General features: G+C 39.8%; 1 protein-coding gene across 1 annotated transcript in view; it reads right to left on the bottom strand.

The window, feature by feature from the left end:
- GAB1 (GRB2 associated binding protein 1) overlaps positions 1 to 24,368 on the bottom strand; it is a 98,402-nt gene that overhangs the window by 22,932 nt on the left and 51,102 nt on the right. The window contains exons 2-5 of the mRNA XM_082482902.1: positions 20,743 to 21,037; positions 9,492 to 9,705; positions 6,204 to 6,284; positions 1,663 to 2,267 (exon numbers count right to left, since the gene is read on the bottom strand). Coding sequence (XP_082339028.1) covers positions 1,663 to 2,267; positions 6,204 to 6,284; positions 9,492 to 9,705; positions 20,743 to 21,037 — 1,195 coding nt within the window. The remainder of the gene's footprint in view (positions 1 to 1,662; positions 2,268 to 6,203; positions 6,285 to 9,491; positions 9,706 to 20,742; positions 21,038 to 24,368) is intronic.

Below are 24,368 nucleotides of genomic sequence, written 5' to 3'. Positions count from 1 at the left end.
TCTCGGTAACATTAAGTATCAGCTTCCCAATCTCTACCTTTCACTGCATTTCTTGAGTTTAAAACTGAGAGAATAAGAGCAGGAACAACAACAACAAAATCAAACAGAAAAATCCCCAACCAACCAACTAAGAAACATCAAATTCTTTCAGTAAAGGAAGTTTTGCCAGATTTGATGGGACCCGAGATACACCCAGCTGCTAAAGGAAACACAGGAAAAAAAAAAAACACTATCATGTCTAGAATGCCAACATTTAGGTGACCATAAGGAACAACTTTAATTTTACTTAAAAACTGCAGTATGCACTTCCATCACAAGGAGAGAAGTGGACAAGCTCAAGAAGTGGGTCCGTGTGAACCTCATGATGTTCACCAAGGCCAAGTGCAGGGTCCTATATGTGGGTCTGGGCAGCCCCCAGTTTCAATACAGGCTGGGGGATGAAGGGATTGAGAGCAGCCCTGCCGAGAAGGACTTGGAGGCACTGGTGGATGAAAAGCTGCACATGAGCTGACAATGTGCGCTCGCAGCCCAGAAACCCAACCGTATCCTGGGCTGCATCAAAAGAAGATTCTGCCCCTCTCCTCTGCTCTGGTGAGACCCCACCTGGAGTGCTGCATCCAGCTCTGGAGCCCTCAGCACAGGAAAGACATGGACCTCTTGGAGCAGGTCCAGAGGAGGGCCACAAAAAGATCACAGTGCTGGAGCACCTCTCCTACGAGGACAGGCTGAGAGTTAGCCTGGAGAAGAGAAGGCTCTGGGGAGATGTTACTGTGGCCTTTCAGTACTTAAGGGGCTTATACAGAAGATGGGGACAGACATTTAGCAGGGCCTGTTGCAACAGGACAATGGGTAATGGTTTTAAACTGAAAGAGGGTAAGATTAGACTAAATATAAGGAAGAAAATTTTTACAATAAGGGTGGTAAAACACTGGAATAGTCTGCCCAGAGAGGTGGTAGATGCCCCATCCCTGGATACATTCAAGGTTGGGTTGGATGGGGCTCTGAGCAACCAGATCTAGTTGAAGGTGTCCCTGCTCATTGCAGGGGGGTTGGACTAGATGATTAAAGGCCGCTTCCAACCCAAACTATTATATGATTCTAAAAGTTGGTGGCAACTATCACCAGATCAGGGTTGATCTCAAAGCTCTGGGTATACACCAAGTCCCACTGACCTTCATGAAATACGTTCAGCTTCTGCAGATTTGAACCGCTTTGGACCACGCTAACCTTACTTTGGTCATTCTGAAAGACTGATAATGGCAGTACTGAACTCAGCTATACGAGCTTATTAGCAAAACCAAGATGAGTAGTTCTTCATTGCTGTTTTCTAAAGACGAGTAACACCATAAATATGTCTAGCTCTTCAAGTATTTTAGCTAAGACTGAATGCCACAGTGTAATATACATTCCTTATCGATGTTCTCTGCTTTGCTGTCTTTATGGTTTCCTTTAATAATCTTCTCTTTTTCCTCTTTCTTACATATTTTAAGCATTGCGACCACAGACCGTTTTGTGAAGGGCTACACGCTTGTTTTTAAAGGCTATAAATGCCCTTCATATCATTCAGCCCATTCATATCATTCATATCACATCATTCATCACAAGATTACATAATTTAACACAAAAATTCTGGAAGAGAAGGATAAAATATGGAATACTGACCTTTACGAAAGATATTCAAATCTACAGTTGAAATGGTATTACTGCGTGAGGGTGGCATTCCTGCTGTAGGGATGCAATAACTACTATCAGTGTCTGAAGCAGTGCGACTAATGCTACATGTTTCCACGGGAGATCGATCTGCAGCGTGGTGAGGTTTTGGTGGCCGAGGTGGAGGAATATCTGGAATAGTCTCCAGTTTTGAAGTCTGAGACAACGTTCCCTCTGGAAAAGTTCGTGGAATCTGGTAAGTACCTCCAGGTGTGGGGGGAATGTCATAGCTAATGGAGATGTGTCTCATCTGTGCGTCTAATGAAGATGATGCTGACGGGGTACTGAAAACATGTTGCTCTCCCTCTGCATCAGTCCCAGATGGAGACGCTGCCTTCGGTAAAACATCCTGTGAGTAACTCCTAGGAAGGTTATAAAGGCTGCAGTCTGCCAGTGTCTGTCCAGTACGAGAAGGCGGAGAGTCATAGACACCTTGCTGCTGAAAAAAGCCGTTCACAGCATGCTTGCTCGCTGACGGAGCAGGGTTTTTGTGGGAGGGCACGTTATCATTGCAGTCTGTTTCAGAAGAGCTGGATTTTGCCGAGTCAGCATGAGATCTACACGTAAGATTGGAAGATTAAAATGTTGATGAACATATAAAGAAAAACAAACATTACAAATAATAAACACAACATTTAAAACGTAAACAACTAAAAATTCTATTAGTGTCTTCCAATTTTTTTTTTTTTTAAATTAAATGCAGGAACTCAATTATTAAACAAACAGCAGTACTTAAGAAGGATCCTAACTACATGCATACAAATCCATGCATGTGAAACAGATAACACAAGTGTGGAGCTTTAGCAGCAGCTAAACAACAAGTTGATGTTTCATAAAGCAAGTGATTTCCACAACGCCAATTTGGAGCAGAGTTTGTTTGAGGGCTGGGAGATTAATTTTTTTTAACCCATGCTGCAAACTAGCACGTTAACGGCACTGTCAAAGGTAAAAATAATACAGTCAATCCTTGGGTTTACAGTACTTGGTAGTTCTAATCACTATGAAAAAAGGTTAGAGGAAAAATTACGACTGCTTGCAACACTCTTAAGTGCATGCCTGAAGTTATCTACTGATCATACAAAACTGGTTTGAAATGCACAAAGGAGAGAGAAATAACAGATAAGAACAGAAACAGGAAGATAGCACGCTCTTTGGGGGGAAAAAAAAAATGCATAGGATGTATGTGCAACAGAATGCTTTTGTCTTGAATGCAAGTTAAGGCAGTGTTGTTAGATAAAACTGCACAGTAGTTTACCTTTGATTTCTTTGGAAATTCCACCTTTTATGAGAATAGCGCTCATTAATACTGGTACTAACCAGTACCAGTAAACTTACATGGAAAGTAAACACATAGCAATCATTTTTTACTTTTTTTTTGGTAAACCTCCCCAGTTACCTTGCTCCAGGCAGAGAAATTCTGTTATCAGTCTGACTCCTTGCTTAAATGAAAGTCAAGATAGTGGCAAAACAACAACACAGGTGAAGTTAATGCAGTCCGTACGCTTTTTGGTGAATCATACCATGATATTTCCTATTTTCATTACCACAGTACCATACCATTGTGTTAATTTATAAATGCATATGTAAATACTTCAACACACATATGCATCAATGAATAGCAGCTATACTACTCTTACTGAGCTCTATGAAGCAACTGGACCATGCAGTTTACAAAATTTCTAAGGAATAAAATACATAAAAATCAACAGCATGACTATCACATGAAGCATTTTCCCCCCTTATTTTAAAAGGCTCTCTACCTCAAAGTGATCACAACCAGAATTTATTATTCAAATTTCAATTTGTCGGTAAGATCACATAAAACTTTCTTTCTTAAGGGACAGCTGGATTTATCTCCCCGGGGTTCTGGTAATCCGAGGAGAAAGGAATCCAGTTTAGCTATTCATTTAGGTTTCCTCCGCAGTCATTGGAGAAATGAAGACTGTGAAACACAACCCATTCTTCTTAGATACGCATCTAAACCCAATGAATCATCCCCAAAGTGCCTCTCTGCCAGCTATCAAGGGAACCAACGTGATTAGCTTAGACTGGACATCTGCAGTCAAGAAAAATGCCATTCACCTAACCAACTGGGTTTTGTTCTATTTAATAGCAGAGATACAATCTTCCATCAGTCTGAGCGGCTTATGAGAGTTCTTCTCCAGCTTTAATTATATTACCTTTTTCTGTTAGCTTGTTCTTAGGTTTTTTGGTGTGGGTCTTTTTTTCATTAGAAGTAGCACACTAATTTTGCTCTGGTTACTATTTTAAACATATATTTAAGTTCTGTCTCACTGGTCAGAATTGGTTTCTAGGTGCCTCTGAACACTAAGCATTTAGTTTAAAAGACCCCCCCAAAAAGAAGAGAATGTTCTCATTAAGTATTTATCCCTGGCACAACCAAGGAAGTGAAACTTCCTATATTCCTTATGATGCTGACCATCAAAAACGTCTCTCTTGTTTGCTACTGATTTAATTCCCTTGCCTCAGAGCTTCAGAAATTCAGTAATGAACTACTGGAAGTTCAATACACTTGCAAAAAATAGAGCACATTGTAACCTCATGTAGTTCCTTCGGTCCTGAGTGCATAATAAGTTGTGAACATCCTGTGTGATTTGTACCACTCTGAGCTTAGCCCCTGCTGCAGCCCTTGCTCTTTACTCGAAGGATTCATTCAGGAGTTCCTCACTTTCTAGAGGTGCTCTTCTAGTCCTCTGCTATTCATTCAGACCAAAGTCCCAGCAAAAGTCATGTGTGTTTTACACAGGCAAGTATGGCAAGCAGTGCGATCTGCATTTTACATGCTATAAAAATAAAGTGGGCAGTCTAGAGAAGCTGGACACTGACAATCAATTGTAGAACCAAAATTATTAGTTCCAGTTCACTAGGATATAGTTTAAAATGAAAAAAACTTCCTAAACTACAGAAATAAAATATAAACACTACATTTATCTTACAAAAACATGCAGAAGCATATAACCAAAGCTCAAAATGCAACAGCACATGTACGACGCCAGTGCTTAAGGATTGCCCATCATATGTAAGCAACAAATGCTATCATTTTTAAATTTAGGAGTTTTTCTGGGTCTAAGTGAATGCTGCTGCTTCTTTCTTGACTAGAAGCACTTGTGAAAACAGAAGACTTTCAAAAAGCATGACACATGAGGCAGCCATGCCTGTCATTTGCTTAGCTGATGACAACAACTTACATTTCTCATTACAGCAGGGCATTTCTGATTCACTTCATGTTTTTAAAAGTAATCTTTTGGAATCAGCTTCTTAGTCTATTGAAAGACTTTTCAAAATATGAATGGGTTGTAACCAATCCAATTTTGCAAGACCAAAAGTTTGAAGACAGTCCAAAACACAACCCAAGAAAGCAGTTTATGCCAAAATGAAGACAGGAAATTCAGCCTCTGAAGTTTACCTAAGTTTGAAAAGTCAACATTAACCACTGATGATGAGAACACCACCTACAATTTCGAAAAATCTACAAGCACGGTTGAATTACGTTACCTCAAGGAAATTTAGGTTACAACTAGAGTTCAGGGACACTTTACCCCTGCTTTCTTTTCTTTTTTCTTATAAAAAAAAAAAAAAAAAAGAAAAAAAAGGATTTCAGATGCAGGATGCTTGATGGCTTCTGCACTTAAGGAAGTTACCTGAAAATTTAAATTTTTCTCATGCACTTCAGAACAGCTCAAAAAAAAAGTTGGCTTAAATATTTTATTAACAATTGGTTAAGTATTAATGTTTTTCTACACCTTAGTTTAAAACAATGGCAAAGTTGGATATAACATAATGAAAACTCCTCACTCTATAAGCAGAGGATGACTGTGACATGAATTGAGTGTTGTCACACGTGGGCATCGCATATCTGCAATTCACGCTAAGTGGCCAAACTATTCCTTACACAGTGCTAGGAGTGGACACCTCTTTCCACATATCAAGAAGAGATAACTGCTGATCTACAAGGACTGGACATTAAGATGCAGAGAAGAGTTGGGGTATTGAGGCAGGGGGAGCCCAATGAAAAGCCCGTCTCCACGTACTAAAAACTACCTGTTGACAGAGACCTGGGAAAAAAGTTTTTGAAGTATTTTAGTCCGAGGGGTAATCATCCCATTTTTAAATATGCTGTATTCGGTCTGGCTTGACCATTCGTCCTTTCAAGCCGATTCTTTTCCCATCTGCAGGAATCGATATGACCGATTAAACAGAATGCCATGAACAAAGTGGCAGCAAAACTGCTCTCGTGTGCCAGCCATCTGGGACAGAAACAGCAAGCATAGTAAAAACGTGGGTAGATAAATAACTAAATAATAAACCAGCTCTATTTCCAGAAAGTGGAAGCCAAAGTTACACAGTTTTTCTGTTAAAACTCACAGAACACCATGCAAGAAGCATCTCAAACAAACAATGTTTTCAGGCAAGTTAATGGCTCTGTGATTAATCTGTCGCACACGTTCCAAGAATGGCTACTGTTCACTCACTGCAGTGGAATCTTTTTACTTTCAAAATCTTCTAATAGCAGGTATTCCTGCCCTTCTTCCGAGAGAAAGGGCGACCCTTGGCTGGTTCATAAACATAGGAAAGATGAGGAAGACAGCGTTTAGTGTTTCAATATACCTCTCGAATGAGCCAGAACAATAAGGGTTTTGGAAACAGTCTTTGGCTGCATTTTCTTATTTAGGATCCAAATGCAAACCTTAAAATCTCACTAAATGCTACAGTAGAACAATGCTCTTTCTCAAGTCAACAGTGATCAGAGCATAAAACTATTTTAGACAAAATAGAGCATTATTACAGCTGCAAGTGCTGTGTCCAGGATATTCTCACAACAGTACATGGTGCATCGCATGACACCGTTATGAAGCATTTCAAAATTATTTGTTAGTTCTGAAACACCACAATTCTTAAAAATTTCAAAGAAGCAACTCGGATACTTCCTCTATGTTTCATGGTTACCCGCCTCACGCAGAAAAGAACCCCGAAGCCTTGAAATAAAATTCAGTGGTTCCCAGATTATCTATAAAGTAACATGCAAAATTAGAACAGAAAATGTTCCCTCTGCATATCAGCATCTTTAAAGTCTAAAGGGAAAACAGCACAGAAATAAACCATTCAGGCTACAGTACCCGCCTATTTAATTATATCTATTAAGCTTTGCACTTTACACTAAAAAAAAAGGTTGTATGAAATACACAGATAAATTGTTCCAAGTCTGGAAATTAATAAGAAAATGATGCAGCTATTTAATTTTTTCTTTACCTGTAAGGATGTGGATTGGGGAAGTATACAGAGTGCCCTCTAAACGGTCATCTTAGTAACATGCTACCCAGATACACAAAGCTCTAATTCCATAGGAAAAGGTCTATATCCTCTATACTCCGGCCCAAATCCAGCAGAATATCTACTATACCAGACACGAAACATAAGCAGTCCTTATAGGTGGAACTGAAACTCCAGCATAACTATTATTCTGAGTTTTCATTTTTACAGCCCTCTTAATAAAAGGGCATAGCTACTTAGTGAATTTAGTAAAATATAATACACTAAGCCCATATAATTTCCAAGTAATCACAATGCTATTGTTTCACTGTCTTCAAATATTCCTATAAACACATCATTTATTTAAACAATCTCTACACTCCCAAAGGCTTCGTTCAGTTCTTTCTCAGTTTCCTCGGCATTTTATCTCCATTGGACGTTCTGCCTTCCCCAACACCCAAATTCCTTCTTCTCCTTTGCCATCAATGTCTCCATCAAGGAATTTTGCCGGCTATTCATGGACTCCATACCTTGCCCTGTTTTGTGCGCCCTTTTATGGTCTCCTCAGACTTTATTCCATCTGCTTAACCCACACGTCACACAACTCTGGAAGTCAGGTGAGAAAGTCAATTACAAATCCCAACCTTGGTCATTCCTAAAAATACACTTCGTGTGGTGGTATTAGAAATTCACCCTGTGCCCACCCCTCGCAGAAGCAAATGGGCACTCAGACGCATTTCTGATGGAAAGTCAAGATTTGTCTGCCAAAGCCGTTCTGGAAACAGTACCAAACTTTCTGATAGCTTTTTGGCAGGAACAGTGACATACTTCTTGGGCACCATCAGCTTCTAAACATCACTAAATACTGAAACCTTTAACACCGAGAAAGCACACACTGGGTTTCTCCTTCTCTTGCAGGAGCCTTTGGGGCACACCGTGCTGCCCATAACCCGCACGTTCCATACTCTGGGGGAACTGTAGTCTCATTCCTCCGTTTTATAAGAAAGCTCGTGAAGGGTGGATACTTTTCTACCATGTAATCATCAGTAAACGGAGCAGGAAACTCCTCAGGCACAACAGAGCAAGATAAAAAATGCCAAGGGAGCGGAGAGCACATGGCACAGGTAAAACTGGCAGAGCATCAAGGTGTTGATGAAGAAGGCACCACCACTAAAAGGTATGGCCCTAAGGGAGTATGTGAAATACTCATGAACACACTTTCAAAGGAAGCTTTCCTCAGCCTTCCATGTACCTGTCTGCAATCACAAAAAGAATATGACGTTTTGTTTATTTTTCTGGAAATATCCCAGCAGATTTTATTTTGAATTACTGCAGAAGAGAAGCTTGCCAGAGAGATTTATAAGGTTCTCCTACAGAACCCTCAATGTTGGAAGGGACCTCTGGAAATTATCTGGTCCAGCTCTTCCAATGCCTCTAAGCAAAGCCAACTTCAAAGTCAGGTGAGGCTCCTCAGGAGCTTGTCCAGTCAAGTTCATTTGTGGTTGGTTTGTTTTTTTTTTTTTTTTTTTAAATCTCAGAGGATGGAGATTCCACTCAACTCAGTCCCTGGGCAACCTGCTCCAGGGACGGCCACCATGATCTGTTCTGAAAAAAACATAGCGATATTTCCCAGGTAGCTACCATAAATATCATACCCTCCTATGCAGGAGGTGCTGTACATTTATTTAAGTTAGAAGTAGCAGTTGGAGAAACAAATATACATTTAATTCAGTAGAAGTTCTCAATTCTTTCCTTAAAATTTCCTATTGCATACTTCTCTGGAGAACTGACTACGTGGGTACTCTATTCAGTAAGAATTAAGGCTTAGTTAAGTTTGTTTTTAAATGTCTGTTGTTTGGAAAAAGTTAAAGTTCAGGATACAGAAATGGAGTGGTTTAAGTCTCCTGCATTCTTAGGTATCATAAAATAATTATCTTTTACTCTTGCTTGGGACTCTGAACGATGTTAGTAATAGTCAACAAATACCATTCGAGGATTGCTATATTCAGTGATGTGGTAACCTGACAGGTGATAATAAATATCAGTATTTTTTACTGAATCCCTTCCGTGAAAGCTTTACCTGGCAAAACTCAGGAACCAAATACCAGAAGAGAGAAAGGCTAAATTTCTCCAGCTTTTACTAGTCCTAGACTGGACTATACACACCAGATTGTGGCTAAAGAAAAGAGTACTTCTCTGGTCTGTGCCACGCATCGCTCCAAACTACAATGAAATGCTTGGATCACTGCATTTATCTGATACTTCGTACGGGCAATTGCTGTCCACACTTTCGAAGAATGCAACATGGGTCTAGCGTTGATCAAACAAATTACCACCGCTGCAAAAAGTTCAAGCACAGAATGAACAGAAGCAAAAGTTACAGGCAGCTTCCCCCTGCAGATTATACGCATCTAAATGTCCAATGACTTGGCAACAAAAAAGTGCTTTTAGCACAAACATTCCTGGCCTGTTATACAAATAAGTGTTATTAAGAAGAAAATGTCACTTACCTCATAGGTTCAGGTTTTTTACTTTGACAGTTTATTAGCAGTAGGTAGTCTTGAGGATCTTCTTGACCAGAGGAAGACTCCAGTGGGGGGATGTTAATAAGCTGGTAAGGAGGAGGTAGGGAAGATTCTGCTTGCATGGAAGGTGGTGAAGTGTTGATGGGCAAGGGTAACTCAGCAGATGGTTGTAAAGAACTGACTGGTGGCTTCACAGCATCTGCCAACATAGAAGCAAAGCATTCCTTTTACAGTGAAGAAATAGTCTTACAATGCTACCAAAAAATTTTATTAACAGAGGATGAGGAAAGTCAGGGGTTTTAATTCAAAATTGTAAAAATCAGTGGACATGAGTATTTATATATATATCTTTATAATCTCTTTGTATTCAATTGTAATCAATTTCTTAAGCATGTCTTGGAAACAGAGGTTATGCCTTATTTAACCTGTTTTCTCGTCACAGAAAGAACAAAGATGCTGACAGCTACAGTAAGACAGCTAAAAACATTGTTGTTTTAATCAAGAGCAGGCAAAGGTCCATAGGTTATTACTTGAATATGGTAACCCGAGTCAGCACTTGCACATATTCATCCCTTTTTGACCAAGGTCACTTCAATATTTGAGATTAGTCACCAGTCAAGAACTGGCCTCTCTCAATATCTGAAAAGCAGCAGGAAAAATGCTGGTTTTGCAATGGAAGATCTCTTACAGCTATAAAAATAACGCAGAGGTACAATAGGTATCATGTTCCACCAAGCCCCCTCATTACACATCCCAACTTTTTATTTAGTACAATAAATGAAGTCATGGTGGTTTGTTGTTTGGTTTGGGTTTTTTTTTGTGGGGGAAAGAGGAGGTGGTGTGTTTCTTTTTTTTTTTTTTTTTTTTTTTTTAAATAACCTTGCCTTTATAATTCTTATCCACTTCTTCTTCATGTATATTCTAGAGTAACTTCTTTCTTCCTTCCAAATACATGTATCCTGACTATTAAATTACCTGGGAGTCTGGAAAATATTGACACTGTCAAACATTAAACAATCATTTAACTTTTTCATTGTTTTAATGATACATTGACTAAACCCAACGTAATTAAGTAAATTGTTCCTCAATCATCAAGGCTCCCTTGTACTTGCAACTCATTGTACATTCCAGTTTGCACATCCCAAGAATGGACGCCGATTATTAGCATTGTTTTAAATGAACATATTATTATCCAATGCAGACTGCTCCTGTTCGGCTTACAGGCCAGCTACACACTACAAAGTAACTTCACCAGCGCTATCCTGGGAAGAACAAGACGAGCAGACCAGAACATAGCCCTCCTGCTTCCAGTTCTGTGTGCACTAGGTACAAGTGTTGTAGACGTGGAAATAGGAACAGCAGTACTTGCTTTGAACTCCCATAGCAGTTGCACAGGCTCAGAAATTAAATCCCACCACACCCATGTGGGTGGAAGAAGTCTAGGTGTATGAAAATTCCTCAACTCAACCTACCTGAAAAGGTAGGATAATCTTAAAAAAAAAAAAAAAAAAAAAGCTTTTATAAAAAGGCTGTGCGTGACCTATGCATCATACTATTAGCAGAACAAAGGCAAAACCAGACTGCACCCAGTGATCACACACAGACAAAAATAAAATGGTTTCTTTACTACACGCTAAAATACTAAAATGTGAACAATTTTCTATTATTTAGGAACTTCAAGAGCTTGAAGGAACCTATTTGAGGCACCTACTCCCCTAATGTTGCGGGGAGGAAGAAAGAGGTGGCTGAACGGACCTACCAGGCACGTATTTCTTGCTCCTGGAAAAGAGGTAGTGGGAGAAAGGACAAGTAGCTCTCTGGCCTGTCCCCTCCACATCTGAGGAACGCCAGTAAATTTACACATGAGTAAGAGAGAGAAGAAAGGTTTCCTGCCAGATACACTATCATTCTTTGGCCACACTTACAGCCAAGATCCTCAAGGGCTTCAGTGTACCACGATCCCCACCCTTGTTCCTTGTCCCTGACTACACTCGACCTTCACGTCATTAGCTCTGCTTGGTGCCAAGTTCACACAAGGGGAAAAAAAGAAATCAAACAGAAGAACACCACTGCAGCTTCCAGGGAAGATGGGTGTGTTAATTAGACCACAGGTAGTCCGGAGAGCTCAACAAGTATATAGTAAGATGCATGCCTACGTGAGGCTGATGCATTTAAACAAACAATGCACTACCATTCCCAGGAAGAGTAACAAGACTCAAGGGTAAATTTCTGGGGTGAGGGGAATTAAAAAAAAAAAAAAAAAAAATCAAGAAGCTTGAAGGAATACCCATGTATCCACCACATTTGGAGAAGGAAAGACTTACTTTCTCGGGGGAGTAAGAAAAATATGGGTGCGCGAGAGAACGAAAAAGAAGTTAAAGGCTGGCTATAACTTGTCATGGGTGAAAGGAGGAAAGGTGGTGAAGACCATTAGGCTAAATATACTGTCTCAGATCTTTAGTCTCTGAAGCCCAGCGTGCCATCTCTGATGGCGGCCTGCTGCAGACAGCCTGGGCACAAGCAGCAAGGCAAGCCTGCCATACCGCCCACAGCTTCTGGGGCTCTGCAGCTTTGGGGCACCCCAGCGCATGGGCTGCATCCACGGTCTATGCTGACCAGCCTCTGACAAACTTTTCTCTGAACTTATCCTACCCCTTTTGAGCACATTTACATTTTTGACCTCTGCCATCATCCTGTGGCAGTGAGCTCCACACCTTATTATGTGTGGCAAGAAAAAACACTCCCTTTTATTTTAAACCCGCTGCTTGATAGCTTCACTCGATGTCCTTCAGCTCCCATCTTCAGGGAAACAGCGAACAACTGCGTCCTATTCATAATCCCCGTTCCCAACTTTACGCAACTTTGTCACAGCTTTACCGAGGTGGTGCTGCTTAATTTTTCTTGGTCCAGAAGCCATTTCATTGCAGATCTGGTTCCCCTTCACCCTCACCTTTCCAAGCTCTACTAATTCCTTCCCGAGAAGGGAAACTAACTATTGCATAAAATGTGCAAAAAATATCTGTGGCACATTGATTTAGAGAGACATAACAATAATTCATTCTGTTCCTATCCTCATCACTTGCCTTTTGATTGTTACTGAGTATTAAAGGTGTCGCCGTCCAACTGTCCAGAAGGTTCATGATCTCTTCTCTGAGCAAGGATTTGGAGCCCATTAATGTTAATGGATCGTTAGGGATACTTTCCTTGTGATGAGCTCCCTCATTTATTTTGACACAGATACCACTTGTCAAAATCCCTGCGTCCCCCTACAGACCTGTTGTGGGGGTTTTTTGTGTGGTTTGGTTGGGATTTTTTTTTTTTTTTTTTTTTTTTTGCAGTGGATAGAGCACTAAACTATTAAGAGACAAACCTTCTGATCTGAAATTCATCTTCATACAGGCATTTTGTATCTGTCAAGTAGTGTAGGCTAATGCCTGGTTTAAAGAGCAACTGGACTGAGTCTAAAGCACTTCACTGCCGGGCTACTTCTTAGTTGCTTTACGCATTCAAGCTATTTCAAATTTGACTACAAAGAAAACAGCAACGTTAACGACTTTCATCACTGAGCAAATGAATGCTGTTTGCCTATCTGTACCCTCTCAAATATTCTCTTTAGCCATGTACTTCAGAAGCTGATATGAAGCAAAGAGTTTCTCCCAGCAGCCTATTATGATTTCAAAGAGTTCCATCATCAACTTGCTCCACTTTGGACTAGCAGATTTTCAGGGAAGGGGTCATCTGCACACCAAAGAGCGCTGTAAGTCATTTGGTTTGTTCCCAGAGCTCAGACACTCGGACTGCTTTGAAATAACTGGGAGCTGGAAAAACATCCAGAATATTTAACATGCAAATGAGCGTAACAAGAATCCTATTTTGTTTTTATAATTCCTGCATTCAGCACAGCTAGAACAAGCAGCTTTCTCAAAACAGGGCAAGAGTTTTGTCTTTTCTCAGTTGCTTTGTTAAGAGCAGTAACAGGCATTATCTTCGTTCGAATTTATACTTTTTTCCTCATAACCATTTTTGTATTTGCCTCAGTAATAAAACAATCATAAAATTAATGAGGTAAAAAGAACACTTTCTGAATAAGAACAATAAACGGCTCCCCTCTCTTCCTTCTTAACTATATAAAGCTTCTTTATTCCACGTGTTCTTTATCTGTGCTTTATGAACAATCTGGAAGATTTGAGTGTGGGAGTTTGCATTAAGGACTGGTTTCGTGTTTTGTTTGTTTGTTGTTTTTTTTTTTTTTTAAATAAGAACAAAATTTAAATTTTCTACATTATGATAGTCTCTTAATATTCTAATTATGTAAATACTTGAAATGTTCTCATAGTGAACAAAACACAGAAGCCTCATTACTGCAAGCAGTTCTTTACATGTCAAAATTGCAATCAAAGTAAGAAAATGCATTCTTTGCTGATCATAGGTAGAAAGACTAAAATAGAAATGGGATTTTCCCATTATAACAGTGAATCAGCAACAGACGCAATTGCACGATTCTACTATTCTTCTGAGATGTTTCATTCCATCCATTTACTATGATGCAGATGTTATCATTAAAACAACCAATTGCCAACAAAATATTAGAGTAATAACCTTGAACAAAAATTTACAGATACAATGGTGGGAGCCATAATAAAATAAAATAAAATAAACAAAACCTCACTTTAATCCTTAAAAGGACCTTTTTTTTTTTTCCTTTTTTTAAATTAAGTTTGTTAATTCATTATCTGTACTGCTTAATGTAATCTACTGCTGGAGTTTCCTCTAGTGTTAGTTTCTACATGGTCTCAAGTGAAAGATGCTGGAATCAAAGGGCCACATGTGTGCGTGTGCGTGTGCATGCACAGAGCGCAAGCATGTGTACGCTGACAGGCACAGACAAACAAGCATTTGCTCTGTTCGCATACGTAACTCAATAGATGTGAGCCAGATCCAGCCCTGAAGATGCATGGACACGTTAGTTTGGGTTTGGTTTTCAGCACAAGCGATCAGCTTACAATTAATATGAAATCTATGCAGTGAGCCTCAATTCTGAACCTTTCTGCTACACCCAGAGAAAATCCTTTTAAAAACTTTAATAAAAGGTTCCTGTGCATTTTGTAAGTTTGTTTTCTTAGTTTAATATAATCTCAAAGTCATCTCTCTTTTTCTGAAGGTAAACATGGTACTCTGTTTAAAGAACACTAATGAAGAATTCAACAGTTGCTCATTGTATATTACGCTCAGGACAACCCTGCCTCCTGCGTCCAAACCAAAATCACGACTGACCGTTCCAAGCTCCTGTCACACGCTGAAGTTTCCAGCTTTCAGCGCTCGTACCTAAAATGTAGTACTTACTACCTGCAGTTCATATGTAATTTTAAGCTGCACTTTTGGCTATCCATTTAAAATTCGAAAATACCAAAAGCGTTTCCACTCCGAATTTCTTCCCCCTCTCCACCTGCAATTTTCTTTTGAAGACTACTCATTCAAAAAGGGGGGTGAGGAGGAGAAACATCTGTAGCCTGTTCTCTCCATCTTCAGATGGTACACAGGCTGGGTGACGCAGGAAAAATAATCAAGGAGTCCTGTTATAGACTAACTTCTGTACGTGCTTGTGAAGAGAAACAGTGCAGCCCACCACATTAAAACGTTTGGGTTGGTTTTTTTTTTTTCTTCACTAAAAAGGCCCAGAGCTCTCCCTCGGCAGAGCAGGCTGTGCTAGCCACGTGGCAAGCTCACCCAGCTGGGGCTGCAGCACGCTGCCCGGAACCATAGGCACCTCTGCGCTTCAGAAAGGTTTTCAGCGCTCCCCGCGCTGCCTCGCAGCATCTTGCGACTTGAGAACTAGCAATCTGCAGAACAAGTTCGCCAGCCCACCCTCTTGCGATCCCCTTCTCCTAGCAACTCATCAGGGGATGGTTAATGCCACAGAAGGTGTCCAGCGGGAACCAGGGAAAATTAAGTTAATGAATTTTTGTCACATGCGGCTGGCAGCTTAAGATAACACCAAACACTCAGGATTAAGATTCTGACCACACTCCTGATAATAAATTATGTCTTTTTAATATACATATTTTTTCCTCACAGACTGATAAGGGAAGACCTACTGTTGCAGATTTTGTGCTCTATTCAGCTCACTTAGCAACCCATCCTTTACCCACATCATCTGAAGCTGAAGACATCTTATGTCTTCTCTGCTGTCCTCTCTTTCTCCTTTGGATAATAGGCAACGATTATCTCAGCTTTGCCTCCCTTTACTCAGCTCTTCAACCACGAGCTAAGTCTCAGGTCCTCTTCTGGTCCCCCTTCTGGTCCCCCTTCTTCTAATTTTACTATTCCTCTGCAGTTTTGCCAGATGAAATCTTGCAACTCTGACAGCCCCCTTCACAGTCTGTCATCACCATCCTCTCAGCAATTCCACCCTCAAAAAAAAAAAAAAAAAAAAAAAAAAAAAAAAAAAAAGATGTTTGTACAGGTCAGTGGCCACTGTCCCCCACCTTTACCTTCTCAAAGCAAGCAACCAAAAAAGGCTCCGCAAGAAGACATGCTCTTGTGCCACTATTCCCTCCAAACCTACTGCCTCACTTCTTAAGACAACACAATCCGTATCCGGAGGGTCTCTCTCCTAATACTTTACTTGGTCCTTCCATGCACCCTTCTTCACTGCACCCCAGGTCACCAGTCACTAATCCTCCTGGCATGTCATCTTTGTGCTGACTTTCCTTCTAGTTAATCACATCCAAGAAATACAAAAAATCTCAACTCATCATTAAGTACATCCTCTCTATGGTGCAACTTTGTTGCGATGACTTTTTTTTTTTTAAACTTACTACTCTCTCATTGCACTTCTCTCTACACTTCTCCAAGAGACTCCCCTCCTTCATCTGAAAGCTCATGCTATTTCTCCTTACTTTTGAGCCCTTTCATGATCAAGGTCTCTAATATTCATCATATGTTACTGAGATGGCAATTTCAATTTGGCAAGCCTCTACCATCCACCTGTTAAAGCTGTCAAAGAAGAACATTTTTTATTTCTTACAGGCAGACCCTTCATGCAGGAAGGGCTTCCTAAACACCACTCATGTCCACTATTTATTTATCAAAGACACCCTGAAAACTTCTCAAAAAATCCCAGAGTTCAACAACAGCCCAAAAGCTGTTGTTGCCCAAAACCCCTGAGCGTTGTCTGTCACAATGGGCAAAACCACCTTATTTGTGCTCACTTCTTCCCATGCCTCAGCTCCTATGTCGATATCTCTTGCTACAGACAGCAAGTTCTTAGTGGCAGAGCCTGTTTTCTGTTCCACACTTGCGTTACAGGCAGCGCAGGGGTATCGTGATCTGATAGGGAGATCTCAAACACAGCGTAGCAGCAGCGACACCTGAACACACAGCATTAGGGAGAAGACAAGGAGTCAGGATGGGAAGGTGGAGTTATGTTCATCCTGCCAGTCATGGCTGTTGCACCCAAGCTGTGATCGACCTGCCATGCATGTATTATTAGAGCATGATTTAAAAAAAAAAAAAAGTTATCTGAAAATAATTTTACTGTTCAAAATGCAGAAGGCATGAGAGGCATATACCAGATAGCAGCTGCCTGAAGAGAAATACCGCAAAATTTGAAAGCGTTGTGTGTGAAGCAAGCTGTAGCTCTTTCAAAGTATGGCCCCCTTATGATGACAGAAACTCTCCTTACCACACGTAATTATTTGTGTAAATGTAATTGTAGGTGTCAACGTCTTGTTCTTCCCTTTTCTTTTTTTCTTCTGCTTTACTTCGTTATTTCTTCTGGTTTACTTTGTTATTGCTATCTTTATTCAAATGAATACATGCAAGTAACATGTTTGCATATAGTAAGATTATTTCCTCCTTCCCTTGCTCTGCCAAGCACGCAATTCACTAAATTACAGAAACATGGAGCTGGATCACGTATAAAACATTCATCACAAATGTCTACTGAATTCTAGGGAAGGGCTTTTACAGCCTGTGCTTAACTATCCTTAGAAGGTTTTTCTCTATTGTCAAATCGCTCACTGAAAGAGAAACAAATTACTTCTCTCTTCAGATAACAACTGATCCACGTCCTGCTTATTGCAGCTTTTTATTCTTTGAAAATCAGCTTTTCCCTTAGTATTTTCTTCCCGGGAAAAACAAATCCTTCAACTTTTCTCCTCATCAATCACTTTTAAAAATCCATTTCCTATATTTCTACCATTCTTTAAACATTCATCCTCATCCTTCTGGACGCTCAGTATTTCTGCTGAGGTCTCCACAGCACCAGGCAGAGGAGAACAGTCATTTCCCACATCCATTTAGTCTCTCCATCAAAGAACGTGTCTCACTGAAGCGCACGAAACACTGGCAACACATTTTTGCTTATAGTTACATTTAAACCTCTAAATGATCTATTACATTATGACCTTACAGAGAAAATATGAATGTTAAAAGTGCAGTATGAAATTCGATGGTAAGCCCACATGCAGCTCCCCCCACCTTTGCATGTGCATTTTAAAAAGAAAGATACTACAGAAACAAACATTTTATGGCTTCCATTTGAAAACAAGAAACATTAGCTGAAAAAAAATACATTAAAAGTACCCAGATATTTCTTTACAAAAGTAGAACAATTATTTAGCTTATTAAAAAAAAAATCTTTCATGTCTCTGTCTTGTTGTAAGTTTAAAAGACCTAAATCACTGTAACCCCTTCCTTAAAAGAAAGTCCCTATAAAAAGCCACATGATGTAATTGTAATGTAATTGTTACAGATTACACTATACTGTGATGCAACCAGAAAGCTGGAGACTCAATGGCTTGTAAATATGACTAAGAAACGTAAACTTATCTACTTAGTCCAAATCCAAATGTAACGTTGCAGGTCTCCAGAATGAACAGGTTTCACATGCATAAATCAATTTCTAGTTGGAAGGTCAGAAGAAAGCATTAGATGGTTAAAAATTACTGTGAACACTCATTTTTAAGAACAGGAATAAAAGAAAATAGAAACTTTGCTTAACAGGAATTTCTGAGTCTTCACCAAGTACGGAAGGATCAGCTCAGAGCTAGTCTGAAGGGATCTTTATCTCTTCGGCCTCTCCACAGTTATGATTAACTCTTTCTCCCTCATTTGTCTCAACACCAAAACAACTCCTCCATAGTAATTTTCTAACAGCACTAATCACCACCATCTCTTTTTTTTTTTCCTTTGTAAATCCAAGGAAGTATTGGATGGGGCTTCCAAACAAACAGCAGCAGGGACAATAGGCCAATGGTGCCCTCAGTCCTTGATTGAGCAAAGGATGCTAATGACAGGCCTCTCATAAGACCCTTAAGCAGTCTGACAAGAGACATTTTGTCCAGCTTCAAACTATCTTCCACTTCCATAGGCTAAAGGGAAGTTTGGTTATGCCCCATACAAACTCTCTTTGTTTAGTTCCATATTAAAATAATAGTGCCTTTTTTATTGTCTGCAGTGAACTTAACCTATTCTTTATCTTCTCAAAATAAACTGTAGGTTAACACAGATTTTATAAAGTACGTTTATGACTTGCTCTTCCATTAGTAGAAGGATTTATCTTGTAAAATTAAGAACTTGGCAATAAACAGACACTCATCAACTGACTTTCCCATTTTCCTTTTTTAATTCTTCCTCAACACATTGCAAGACATTACTAAACCCATAAACCCAACAGCACTGCCAACTCTCATTTATGTACAGTAAAGGTACTGAGATAATTCAGACAATAATGTCAAAAATGAAACACGCAATGAGAGCATAATGGGGATAAGTTACTGACACAATTGACTGAAACAAAAACCAGTTTCGGTCCAAACAGACAGCGATGGCACGATTAGTTCTCTCCGCATTCATAGCGCGTTTCACCTTCAGTTCAACGGAAGACGTAACATCAACAGAAAATTAAGGATTAGCAATACACCAGTTCTCAGCAAGGAAAGGCCTCATGGCTTTGAGGGAACCCTACCTCTCCGTTCCACCCAATGGACACGTGCTTCTTTGCGCTCTCACCTACACAAGATCTGCCAGGTAAACACATTTCCTCCTTACTTCCCAGATTCCTAGTTTGTCCCCAGAACCAGTGACTTCCAAGCGCCTCCTGCCCACGGCTGCACTGGTGCACTAGTGTATTATCCACCTGCCTACCTCTCTCCCGTACGGAAGGGATGCCTGGCAGACTGAACACTGAATCACATGGCAATCGCTCTTAGAAACGTGCTGTGGGTGGTCTCGGTTATGTTTAGGATGTCATAAAAACATGCTGGATCTGTCAAAACAAGTACCCTTCATTGAATTTGCTACCAGAGTGACAATTCATAGATGAAGCTTTTGTGACAAAGTTTTAGTTCAAAATTGCAATAAGGAGGAAGAAAAAGGCCTCTCTTTAAAAAGCAACAATATTTTCCAGTCACTTGTGAAGATTTGGCTGGAGTAGAAGAGATGCAAGCCCTTTTTTCCCCACCTCGCTCAATCCACAATCCTACAAAACCCAGGGATTTAATTCCAGCCCCTTCAGTCAGGCATGCTTTATTTCTAACCCTCTTACCGCTCTTGCTTCATCTTTTCTTGGGACTGTGCACAGAATTACAAGTCATGCAACCCACTAATCTCCACAAGGAATGCAGGAATAATAAGTAAATAAATAAGGATGGATTCAGGACAAGCAATGGCCACAAGGTATTTGCAGGAATTAAACACACCATCCTGTTTCCTTCAAGCTGCTTTCACACAACATCTATTTTGGTAGGATTAGAGCTGGATAGTGGAGAACTACAAGTTATTTTTCATTTGTTTCAGCCGGTGGGGGGTGGATTTTTTTTTTTTCTTCAAGATGCAAAGCAGACGGAGAAATGGTAATATTAGAAACCTGACATTTTGCACTCATTCCTGCTTGCATAACCATACATTTTTATACCAAATGGGATTCCTTTGATGATTATGATGATCTTCTGTTTTGCATGATTTTACTTAAAGATTTTTCCTATACTCTCAAGATCTAACATCATGCAAAACAGAAGAGCATCATCCAAGTTCTATAGCACACTTAATTTGTAACAAATTCTTAATATCTCCCTCTACCCTGCTTACTTTTGGTCAGAGTAACAAGCAAGTTTCATAGCCAAGGCATCCAAGTTTTAAAACATATGCCAGCTACTAAAGATAGAAATCTGATCTTTGAAACATTCTTCACATGTAGGCATCACACTTTCTCAGAAAAACCAACAGAACTTACCCTCATCTGTAGGGTTGAACCCACAGATATCACAGATACATCGAACCCACTTATTCATCTCCTCCTCGCTGTCTGCTACCAAATAGAAAACTCTGTCTATAGTGTTGATATCAAAAATATAACTGTTTTCAAACTCTTTTTTGTTGAACGTTAATCCAGCATCCACTTGTTGACACAAATTTAAGTCAATAATACGGATAGGCTTCTTGGCATGGTCATTTTTGTAGTATTCCAATACATCTGGATCTCCTGTTAAACGGCCGCTGCGTAGCACAAACCATCTCCTCTTCCATGCCTGAAAATTGGAGAGAGAAAAAAGGGGAGAAAAATTAGAAGAAAGAAATCATACTTTAAGACTGTTACCTTTTGTGTACGGTTTCAACCTGGATTGAACCCAGTACTAATAAATTCAATTATAACTAAGAGATTACACACCAGTTACCTATATTTAACACAATCTATTTACGTATTATTACAGCAGTGAACTAGAGGATTAGTGAATTTGTATTTTAAAGTTCATTTCTTCTGTATCTGAACTTGGTTTTTAGGAAGGGGACATATAATGAAATCACTGTTCACAACATGAGAAAGGTTGAATCCAGTAAAAAAAAAAAAAAAAAAAAAGTGGGGAGGGGACCAGGAGAGGGAAAAAGGCACACACAAAAAACTTCTGAAAGAAGCTGATGTAGGCATGGGGAAGACAAAATAAAATATATCTTTAAGTGCTCATATTGTCTTGTTTCCAATGTCTGCTGATTCAGGCTGATGCATTTTAACTCTGAATTTTTCACTGATGCTCAATAATAGTGACCTGCATTTAAAGAACAGACAATGCTCAAATCATATGCTCGCCTCAATGTTAGGGGAACTCGGCACTCAGAACCTTGTAATATTTCTACAATAGTACTTCTTACAGAAAAAGAGCTACATTTTTATTTTGGAAACCGTTAGAGAGATGGGGATAGAGAGAATGACCAAATGTTGTAGTTTTACCGCATAAAAACAGTCTCTGTGGAAAGTACTTCCACAGAAGAAATGCATTTCACAACCTGACGCCGTGCTTGTTATACCAGCCTTCCTGCTGCTGCAGAGAGAAAGATGCTAGTCCAGGAGAAAAATCACAACTAAAATGCCTCATCTTCCAACTAATCCTCAGCTGCCTTTCAATCCAGTGGGCCTCCATCGCCTGCCATAATTCTCACCAAAGATCCTAATTCAAACCAAGGTTTGCATACAACTCTCCTGGTGCTACCAACAGCATCTTTATTGCCCCACTTAGCTGCATTTTGGTTCCTCAGCTCTACCAGCAATAGAGTATCCCATGCTCCAAGCTTCGTCATATGCACAAAGGCCAGGATAATGGGCACAGCAGAAGAAACTAAATGTACTGCCATTGCCCACTAGAAGAGCTGCACTGCATTCACAGTTAGAAATCTGCAAGTAGAGCCTGGACAGAGTGGGGAGCCATCACTGCTTTGTCCACTTGTTTTTACGCTTTTCAGCAAAGTTGGAGAGCAAGGCAAATCAATGCAGTAGCCAAGCCAAGGCGCATTACGACGCAGACTCACACCATGCCCCAAGGCACCCCATTTAAAATGTCTTTAGGATATTCAAACAAGGTCACCAGCAAGTCCTTTAGAAGTACAAAAAAACACAGAAGAAATAAAAGCGATAAAACAGGTGAGTGAGTTCTCCTTTTGGCCAGCCCTGGCTGCATGCTAACCAAGGGAAGGAATGAAATCGGCAAGGATGGTCCCAGAAGAGGTCAAGACGTGTGATGTCCTTTATATGCTGTGACATAGCTTTGAAAACAAGAGCTCCTTACTATGTATTAGGAAAAGATTCAGATCCATTTTCTTGAGGCACGAGAGCGTTTCCGTTTCATTTTTATGTAGTTGCTACCTTCAAAGAACCTAGTGGAGGGAGGCCGTAAAGGACAAAGAGCGAGAACTGCCCTGCCATCTTCCAGCTCCAAACTAGCGTCGTCGGCTTCGCACTAGAGACTCACAAAACCCTCATTGTCAAGTGGGCATGCCTTTTTTGGGTATCAAGCTTAGGAAGCTGTTATGAAAAGATAATACAGAAAGCAGGAGAAAGGGAAAAATGCCAGACAGCTTAATTAAGGCTTGTGATCCGTTCTCCCACTACCAAGCCTCTAAAAGTTATTTAAGATAACCTTTAGACTTTATCAAACAAGTATATTTATTGTAGTTGTGAATACTGCATCTGCCTCCAAATGCTCAACTGTGTGAATCAAGTCAAGGTCTCAAGCAACTGTTTCCACGGTAGCAGTAAGTTTAACTGGGTGAACAGTAAAACACAGAAGATGCAACAGATGAAACCCCTTCAATCTAGATTTCAAATGCGAGCATCTTCTAGTAGTGCAGCTGATAAGCACTCTTTAACAGCGACCCAAAAAACACTGGCAAAGTTTGTTTTGTTTCCTGTTTCCAAATCAAGTGACAACTTAGATGCTGGGATAACAGGAAACTTCAGTATCGGAGGCTCTCTCTCCAGACAAGGCTGATCACAGATAACTGTTACAAACCAAACTGCAAAACTCTGTTGCTTCAGAAACTAGCTTTATCTTTAACCCCAGCCTGCAGTCATTCAGATGAAATTTTCAAAGTTTAGGTCAGGAGGAAAGAGACTAGAGATAGGTAGGAGAGGGACAAGAGCAATTGAGAAGCACGATGCATTTTGTCTCACGATTTGCGTAACAAAAAAAAATTAAAAAAATCAACTCTGTATCAACCAAGCGTGCCTCTTCTAGGAGTTTATTTCTAGTACTGTGTTAAGAGTGAAAGATTCTTAGCAATCCTGACAATCTCTGTTGAGTATTAATGAGTAAATAGGACTCCTAAATTTGAAATTCAGAAAAATCAACCAGCTAAACAGAATTTGCCTTCATCCCTTCAGGCTACAAAATAGCAACTATAAAGTACTTAAAACATTGAATTTAGCCTACCAGCACCTGCTACTATTTTTGAAGAGTTTTCACATAGTGCATATGTGAATGTTTATTTCAGTCATATAATGAGTCACACTCACTGAAACTGGCACAGATTATATTCAAAAACAAAAGCAATTCCATAAACTACACACTAATAAGGCAGATACAAAGGTTCTCTGGATTACAGTACAAAGCACAATTTAGCAGCAGAATAAAGCTTAAAGCTAGACAAGCGAACTGACATCAGCACCCTTGCTAATCATAGTACAAAAGCGCCTCTATATTTTGTCAAAGTGCAAAATGAGCCCACATAAATCACTCTTTGTTATTTGAAAATATCTGGGATTCTTAAAGCTTGATCTATTTTTAACATTTCAGTATTTGTCATTGTAACGAAAGCTGTATACTGCCTCACTGAAGTACAGAATACTGCGCTATATGCGTAAGGAAGAGAGTGTCTTCAGTAATGGCCTTCCAAAAAGAAATCTCTAAAAGAGAGCATACACATGTGCAAATAGGTAGGTATACAAATTTAATTTTTTTTTTTAGCCCTTTTGGCATTTTTCTTTGAAAATTTTGCATTTTCTTTTACAGAGCACATTACAGTCTATTTCTCATAATCACCAAAAAAAGATGCAACTATTTTAAGTCACAGGAAAATTAAAGGTAATAA

This window comes from Vanellus vanellus, assembly GCF_965231255.1.
Source record: "Vanellus vanellus genome assembly, chromosome: 4".
NCBI lineage: Eukaryota > Metazoa > Chordata > Aves > Charadriiformes > Charadriidae > Vanellus > Vanellus vanellus.
The sequence above is the reverse complement of the archived record's forward strand: the minus strand, read 5'-3'. Positions and strand labels throughout refer to the sequence as shown.